This window comes from Carlito syrichta, unplaced genomic scaffold (assembly GCF_000164805.1).
Source record: "Carlito syrichta isolate Samal-C Ts95f unplaced genomic scaffold, Tarsius_syrichta-2.0.1 Scaffold115592, whole genome shotgun sequence".
NCBI classification, from domain to species: Eukaryota; Metazoa; Chordata; class Mammalia; order Primates; family Tarsiidae; genus Carlito; species Carlito syrichta.
The window spans coordinates 7,919-16,708 of record NW_007059688.1 but is presented as its reverse complement, the minus strand read 5'-3'; the positions used below and the strand labels follow the sequence as shown (position 1 = coordinate 16,708).

At 54.9% G+C, this 8,790-nt stretch overlaps 1 protein-coding gene across 7 annotated transcripts in view; it reads right to left on the bottom strand.

Moving 5' to 3' along the window:
• Nucleotides 1-8,790, bottom strand: part of PGAP3 (post-GPI attachment to proteins 3) — a 17,668-nt gene that overhangs the window by 2,014 nt on the left and 6,864 nt on the right. For 4 of the 7 annotated variants that reach the window (XM_021705953.1, XM_008072597.2, XM_008072619.1 and 1 more), the window contains one exon: nucleotides 973-1,035. The exons of 2 other annotated variants lie outside the window; for them this stretch is intronic. In XM_021705953.1, coding sequence (XP_021561628.1) covers nucleotides 973-1,035 — 63 coding nt within the window. Of the gene's footprint in view, nucleotides 1-972; nucleotides 1,036-3,176; nucleotides 3,282-8,790 lie in introns of those variants that run through there. One more of the 7 variants, XM_021705960.1, reaches the window with a different exon arrangement.

Below are 8,790 nucleotides of genomic sequence, written 5' to 3'. Positions count from 1 at the left end.
AATGACCCTGGTGTTCACACGATACACATTTTTTTTTTTTTGAGTGGGAGTCTCACTCCGTCGCCCAGACTGGAGTGCAGTGGCCACTCCCGACCACCGCAGCCACGACCTGCCGGGCTCTGGCAATCCTTCCGCCTCAGCCTTCTAAGTGGCTGGAACTACAGGCACGCACTACCATGCCCGGCTAACTTTTGATTTGTAGAGATGAGGTCTCGCCAAGTTGCCCAGGCGGGTCTCGAACCGCGGGCTCAGGCAATTCACTCACCTTAGCCTCCCAAAGCGTGGGATTACAAACTGAGCCACCGAGCCCAGCTGATACACATTTTTTTTTTAGTCGGAGTCTCACTCTGTTGCCCAGACTGGAGTGCAGTGGCATGCTCACAGCCACTGCAGCCTCAACCTGCTGGGCTCAGGCAATCCTCCCGCTTCGGCCTTCCAAGTAGCTAGAACCACAGGCATGCACCATCATGCCTGGCTAATTTTTCCTGATTTGTTGTAGGGATGAGATCTCGCCAAGTTACCCAGGCTGGTCTTGAACCCATGGGCTCAGGCAATCCTCTCACTTTGGCCTCCCAAAGTGCTGGGATTATAGGCATGAGCCATCATGCCCAGCCTGATACAATTTTTTAAAAATGCGCTCGGCAGTAAGGCTTTTAGGGGCACTGGTGGAGGATGCCTACTGGGCTCCAGGCACAGAAATCCAAGCCATGGACTCAATCCTGTTCCACTATTTAACTGGCTGGATGTCCCTGAGCAAGTGTTGGCTGATCCAAGGTCACTGCCTCATGAGGCAAAAAGAGCTCATGTCATAACCCCCTGCAAGGGTTAGGTGAGGCTCAGGTGTGCCGATAGGTTACAATGCCTCACACAGGGCAAGTGCCAAGGAGAAGGTGTTGGCATTTGCTCCAGAGCCCACCTTGGGGCTTCACTGGCACAGTTCCGGGCAGAATGGAGGTCTGGAGGGGTGCTCACCTCCGTAAGGTCGGTGTCCTTGGTGTGGAAGACTGTGGACCAGAACCAAGCATTGAGGGACACCTGAGGAGGAAGGGGCTGGTGAGCATGCTGCACCCCCCCCCACCCCCGGGGGAACCCAGAGGGCTCACAGCCACCTCACCCTTGGGAAAGGGCTCTGTGTGGTGAGAAAGTGCCTTCTCTTGCGCCTGGAGCCCCCTGAACAAGCCCGGGCCCCTCCATCCCCACCCTGCCTGGTTTCCTTGGGTGGACTTCCACCACCCCATATCCCCAAGGCCACAGGGGGCTGCAGCCTCCACAGGTTCCAGCCAGGCCTGAGAACCAGTTCTGGCAGAACCAAGTTCCCTGGTTACTCAATCGCTAAGACAACAGCCCCCAGGGGCCTCGCCTCCTCCCCCAACCTGCAGGTAATGACAGCCCCACCCGGGCCCCAGGGAGCCAGTGACCTCAGCCTCTGGGGGCGGGAAGGAGGTGGGTGGGGTGGAGGGGCTCGAGCCAGCTTGGGGTGTGTTCCCAGCAAGCAAGGGAGGGCGATGAAGCAGATCCCATTGGGGCCCAGGCTCCGAGGAGGAGGGTGGCCCCCAAGTCCCCGCTTCCTCCTGGCAGGGCCGGCCCAACCCGCCAGACCAGCGGCTGCTCAGCCTGGGAGGAGCAGAGGGCAGGACTGAGGGACTGTGGTGGGCCCAGGGCCAGGGGAATGTTTGACGCCTCCTTCAGCTGTGTGGAAACAGCACAAACCATCTTGCAAATGGGCCCCGGATCTTGCAAGAGCTGGCGCTGCTGTGTCCACAGCTGAGGTCTAAATTCCTAAAAGAAGGCTGGGTTGGGAAATCGAGACAGCCAGTCAAAGGAAGGAACGGCGGGGAAGGGCCTGGAATGCCTGGGGGGAGGATGAGCTAGGGTGGGACAGGCCACCCGAGATGAGTAAAGGTCAGGACTGCTCACTGGCTTCTCCACCAGGGAAACTGGTCGGGCAGGGGACTTGGGAAGTAGGGCAGGAAGTTGCTGTCTGTTGGACACTGTAGTAGGAGGGACAACAGGATGAGCTTCCTAATGCAGGCCAGGAAGCTCAGAAAGAATGGGAAGAGAAGGAGTGGAGGCCGGGCAGGGCTCTGTTGCAAAGCCAGTCAGGTAGTCTCAGGACGCCAGGCTCCAGGAGACTCAGAGTGGCTGGCTGTGCCCGTCCAGCATGGGCCCTGCGTCCTGGGCCGAGCCTGGCTGTTTATGACCCTCTTGACCTGGGCTTCTCAGCTCAAGATGCCCCCTGGGATAAGACCAACTTCAGTTCCTTCCCAGCCCCGACGACAGGTGGTCTGGCCCTAGTCAGGCAGCTTCCTCCTTTGAAGGCGCCCATTCTGTCCCTTCCCCAGAGTCAGTCATGGAGGTGTGTGGTCTGGAGGCTGGAAAAGGGGACTGAACCTGAAGGCTTCTCAGACAAGGTCTGTACAGTTTAGGGTCAGTGTGGGGCTGCGGACAGTCCCCAGGGATCACGTGGACCAGGTCTCCCAGGCCGGCCAGGAACAGGGACATCCTTAGGGAGAAGAGTGGCCCTGGAGCCAGTGTGGGAGGGAGGAGGGGAAGGCAGCAGGGACTGGCAGTCAGCCAGGCCTCCCTGTCACCCGCAGCAAGTAGGAGGAGGTGACAAGAGGACTGAGGGACTGGGCTAAGCAGCGGGTAGAACACAGAAAGCAGGGTACGAACATGTAAACAAAGGGCCACAGGAAGCTGCTTGGTCTCCCATCCAACAGCCGCCTCCTCAAGTGCCTTCCACTTACAAAGACCCACCTGAAGCCTGGACTCTGCACCCCTGAAAAGCCCTGGGGAGTGTCCCATTATAGGGGTGCTCCTTTTCTCACCCTTTCCTCAGATTTGGGAGACAGTGTCAGTAAGAATGCAAGCCTGGCCGAGCGCGGTGGCTCATGCCTAGAATCCCAGCACATTGGGAGGCTGAGGTGAGAGAACTGCCTGAGTCCACGGGTTCGAGAACAGCCTGGACAACTTGGCAGACCTCATCTCTATGATAAATCAAAAAAGTAGCAGGGCGTGGTGGCACGTGCCTGTAATTCCAGTTACCTGGAAAGCTGAGGCGGGAGGATCACCTGAGCCCAGCAGGTCGAGGCTGCAGTGACCAAGAGCATGCCACTGCACTCCAGCCTGGGTGACAAAGTGAGACTTCAACTCAAAAACAAAAACAAAAACAATGCATGCAAGCCCTAGTGCCAGACTGCCAGAGTTCAAGTCCTGGCTTTGCATTTCCTGTATGTCCCTGAGTAAGTTATTTAGCCTTTGCTGTGCTTCAGTTTTCTCATCTGTGAAATGGGAATAATCAGTGATGATAAGGATTTAATGAGCAATACAAACGCGGCAGACAGCAGTGCTCAGGACAGGGAACGACATTAGGGGTGCTTTCTGTCTTGCTGACCAGCGTGGAAGCCTCTCAGCTTTTCACAGACCTGAGGCCAAAGAGGCCAAATCTGCCACTCACTCTCCCTGCAGACCAGGGACATCCAGGCAGAGAAGGAGTGGTCTTCCCAGCTGCCCACACCCACCTCCACAGCTCCAGCCTGGAGACAGAATGTCCAGGGTGTTCACAAGGAGACGGACCCTGTGTTCAAGTCCTGCCTCGGTTCCTAAGTAGCTGCATGATCTTGACCGTATCACTTAGCACCTGTGAGCCCCAGCTGCCTTACGTACCACGCAGGGTTCACAGCAGTTCCCACTGCATGGGAGGGTCACCGGGACGATGCCAGAAAAGCACCTGGCACAGAGGAACCACCCAACAGTCACTGCTGGGGCGGCTGCCTGGCACACAGTGGACCATCCACATCAGTTTCCTTCCTCATGTCTGGTAGGCCGACCCCCACCATGGCCCTTCCCCATGATCCTCAGCCTCCCTTTCCTCAAGGGTCAAGGTCAAACCATGGGGCCCCAGAGTCTGTCCATCCAGAATGTAGACACCTCGGCTAGGGAGAGTCCCTCCTCACCCCCGAACCCCGTCTGAACCAGATTCAATTTCTCTTCACTCTAAGTTTGTCATCAAGACGCAAGCAAAGGGGACAGATGGGCGTGAACGGAAGGGACGCTCCAAGACCCCTTGGACGAGCTCCAGCGCAATAGGGACAGAGGTTGGAGGGCGGCGGGCTTCCCAGCAGGCACTGGGAACGTTGTGTAAACACCCGGGGAAGGGGGTGGCAGGGCAGGGTGCCAGTGGGGATAGAAATGGAGGCTGGGTAAAGGGAGAGCAAGAGGCTGTTTCAGTCTGTTGGAAAATAAGAAAATCGAGACAAAAATATCCCAGCCGTGAAGCTGGTTGGATGCCAAGTGAGCCCGATCTGTCAGGAATTCGACCCCAGCGCTAAGCCCCAGTGCTTGGGGCTGTCACTGACACCACGGTGGTAGGGACAAGTGGGTCTTTAAATAGCTCAGTGTCTCAGAAGTGGGGGAGGCAGAATGTTAAATATGATGCCTGCTGCCATCCTGGGCCCCCTCAGAGGCCATGGTGTCTCACTCCCTGCCTCAAGCAGGGCAGGCCTGCCCCAGCTCCCTCCTGAGAGAAGCAGGAAGAGACAGATGGAGATGGGAGAAGGAGGACTTTTTCCACCATGCAGAAGGATTCCTTGATTTCCTGCCAGTGCCTGTTCCACTGGCTCTTGTCTGACCACTGAAGTCTGACCATCATTCCGTGGCAGCCTCAACCTGCCTCTTGTTGTAGTTTCCGCAACAGGGGTGCAGTGCAGTCCCTACTTCCATAAATCATCCTACAGAGATGGTTGGGGCTTCCCTGCCACTTTGCCCTCTTATCTCTACGTTCCAGGACCTTTCCTTTCTAGAAGGGGATTAGTTTGGCCTCCTAGCTTTAACACAGAACAGGGGCCCCTGTTCTGTGATGTCAAAGGGCACGTACAGCTTTGGCTGGCTACCCAGCCCCAGCCCAGACCTACTTGCCTTTTGGGCCAAAGAGTCACTGGCCCTGCTGGGGGGCAGGGGCCCCTCATCTCCCCGAGATAAGACTGAGATACCCTTCCCCCACGACCTAACCTGGAGCGAGTGAGAGGCCTTCCTACGCCCATCCCAACAGAAATCGGGAGCCCCACTGCCCCAGAAGCCACAGCTTAGGACAAGGTCCACCGCCACACCCTCCACTCAACTCAGGATCCCTCCCTCCAGCAGAAACACACTCACGGGACCAAAGATCGACAGGAAAATCAAGCTTGATCATCCCCAGGAGCGTGGATTCTCAGGTTCTGTCCCTTGCGGGCCTAGGAGTAGCACAAGAGGGTCCCTTGTCCCAGAACCCCACATCCCACCGAGCGCCCTAAGAGACAGGTCCCAGCTGTCTGCCCTCTTGCACCCCATATCTCCTGCTCCTTCCCAAGAGGTCCTTTTTGCTTTGAGTCAGAGTCTCACTCTGTCGCCCAGGCTGCAGTGTGGTAGCATGCTCACAGCCACTGCAGCCTCAACCTGCTGGGCTCAGGCAATTCTTCTGCCTCAGACTTCCAAGTCGCTGGAACTACAGGCGTGCACCACCACAACTGGCCGATATTTTTTTTTTCTATAGGGATGAGGTCTTGCCATGTTGCCCAGGCTGGTCTCAAACTTGTAGGCTCAGGCAACCCTCTTGTCCCAACCTCCCAAAGTGCTGGGGATTACAGGCGTGAGCCACCTCACCCAGCCCCAAGGAGTCCTTAATCACACTGGACTGAGGAATACCCTGGGAGGTGTGACCCCCTCCCCAAGAAGGAAGCTGAACTGCAGATACTACTGAGATAAAAGATCCAAGTCAGGGAAATCAAGATGGGGGTTGTGACATGACCGCTGGCCTCTGGCACACGCCATGGAGACCAAGGCTGGGACCTTCAGACCTGTGAGCTATCCAAGGAGACTCTGAGCTTTGTTCGGAGAGTTCAGGCAGGGTAGTCTCATGCCCTCTAGAAGGGCAGGGGGTGGTAAAGGCAGTCAGCCCAGACAAGCAGTATCCCTGGAAGGACCCCAAGGGAAAGGCGACAGGTGTATCCTCCTCAGTTCCCCTGCCCTTCCTGATTCTTGGCCAGGACCAAATTCCCTTCTCCATGAGGCCTACACAGGAAGTGTGCAGCCTACCTGCGCCTGTGACAGTATGCGCTGGTGCCAGGCCCTGCCTGGCACTCAGGTCCCTCTCTGCTCCCCCTCCCCTCCTCCCCTTCACACACAGCCACATTGGGGTCAAGGTTGCCCAGCTCACCTGTGCCTGCCTCCCAACCACGCAGCCTCCTAGATCCCCACCCACCCCTCCGAACGCTGGTTCTGTCTCCATGGCTGGCTCAGCCTCCTCTAGACAGCCATCAGATTTCGGGGGTTCTTCAGGGCTCCATGCTAGATCCCTTTTCTTCTCACTAAGTTCTCCTGTGAGGATCTCACCCACACACACAGTCTCAATCACTGTCACATAAGCACGAGCACAGGGGCCACCCCAATTCCTGCAATTCCTCGCTATCCATCTAACCCACTGACAAGGCTTGTCAACACAGGCCAGGTCAAACTGTGTAATCCCAGCACTTTGGGAGGCGGAGGCCAGAGGATTGCCTGAGCTCAGGGGTTTGAGACCAGCCTGAGCAACATGGTGAGACCTTGTCTCCATAATAAATAAATTTTAAAAATTAGCTGGACGTGGTGGCATATGCCTGTGGTTCCAGCTACTTGAGCCCAGCAGGTTGAGGCTGTGGTAGCTATGAGTATGCCACAGTACTCCAGCCTGGGTGATAGAGTGAGACTCTGACTCAAAAAAAAAAAAAAGAAAGTGTGGACTCTGGAGCCAATGCCTGGATTCAAACCCTAGCTCTATGACCGCAGGTTACTTGACCTTTTCAGTCCTTGGTTTCCTCATCTGTAAACTGGGGATAATAATAACACAAATAATACCTACCTTAAACTGTGTTAAACCAAAATCATGGGAGGCCATTGTTTTGGACAGAGCCCCTGCACTAGACCCCAACAGACCAGACCAAACCAAAATGGAGTTGCTTGTGCTGTATGCCACATGGTCACACTGAAACTTCAAGGAAGCAGACAGATCCCAAAATAGACCAGTTTGTCCTAAAGACAGAAGATTCTAGTCTACCCGAGTCAATGTAAGAAGGAAGTCCCCTCTGCTTTAACCCTTACAAAAAAGTATGCTGACGTTAGCCAATCCATTGTTTTCCACTGTTCTGCTTCCCTGTTCTCACCTTACTAAACTCACAGTTCTGCTATTGCCCAGTGGGGCTCTCATTCTATTTAGCAGAATGGAGGCTGCCCTGATTCATGAATTGCAAATAAGAGCCAATTGGATCTTTTTAGATTTTATCTTTTGCTACTTGTTATGGAATGAACAAGGTTCATATTTATAAAATGCTTAGAATGGTGCCTGGCATACAGGAAGAGCTGTGTATGTGTTTAATGTTAAATAAAATAACATTTCTTAAAAGTTTAATGTCACCTCCAAAACACAGCTCACATGTACTTCTCTTGAATGCCCAAGACCTGTGCCACCTCTCTAGTCTAGCTCCTGGGCCCAGTGCTAAAACTACCAACTGGTCCCCTGTATCCACTCCTCCTCCAATCTGTTCTCTCCACAGTAGCCAGAACGAGCTTTCCAAAGGGCAAATCTATTCACGAAACCACCTCTCTCCCCAGCCCTCCTTTAAAATCCCTTGGTGCTCGCTGGTGCATTGAGAGTCAAGCTCTAAGGGCGAGGCCCTCCATGGGTTGGCACCATCCGCTGCCTACTGGCCCACCCATCTCACACCCACCCCCTGCCTTCCTGCCTGCAGGCCTCCTGGATTGACTCTCACTTGATCCTGCCTGCAACCTTCTGAGTCTTGTTTAGAATACTCCCCCTACCCTCTTCACATTTATCTAGTTAACATTCACTTGTTCCTGCCCTAACTCCCATGCCCCTTCCTCAAGGAAGCCTTCCCTGATTGCACTATAGTGGTCTAGTCCCCTGTCACACACCCCTGTAGTGCCTCTCTTCTGTTGTGCTTTTTCTTTGAGTTGGAGTCTCACTCTGTCACCCAGACTGGAGTGCAGTGGCCGCTCCCGGCCACCGCAGCCTCAACCTGCTGGGCTCCGGCGATCCTTCCACCTCAGCCTTCCGAGTAGCCAGAACTACAGGCAGGCGCTACCATGCCCGGCTAATTTTTGATTTATTGTAGAGATGAGGTCTCGCTGCCCAGGCGGGTCTCGAACCCGCGGGCTCAGGCAATCCACTCACCTCGGCCTCCCAAAGTGCTGGGATTACAGGCTGAGCCACTGAGCCCGGCTGTGCTTTTTCATGGTTGTGCTTTTACATTCAACTGTGTGGCTGTGTAGTTAGCACCAGAGGGTAGGGACCTGTCTGTTTCTACAAACTTCTGGACCTCCAGCACCCAGCGAAGAGCCTGGTACATAGTAGGTACTCAATATACACGTGAATGGCTGCTGGGAATGGCAGGAAAGTGAGGAGTAGGGATTTTTCTTGAGGCTTACAGAGTACCTCTGACTCAGAGACATCCATTGCAACCTCTAATTCTTTTTCTTTTTTTTTTTTTTTTGAGTTGGAGTTTCACTCTCACCCACACTGGAGGGCAGTGGCATGCTCCTGGCCACTGCAGCCTTGACCTAATGGGCTCAGACGATCCTTCTGCCTCAGCCTTCCAAGTAGCTGGGACTACAGGCACGCGCCACCATGCCAGGCTGATTTTTTTTTTAAGAGAGTCTCAGTCGGGCTCAGTGGCTCAGCCTGTAATCCCAGCGCTTTGAGAGGCTGAGATGAGTGGATTGCCTGAGCCCGTGGGTTCGAGACCCACCTGGGCAACTTAG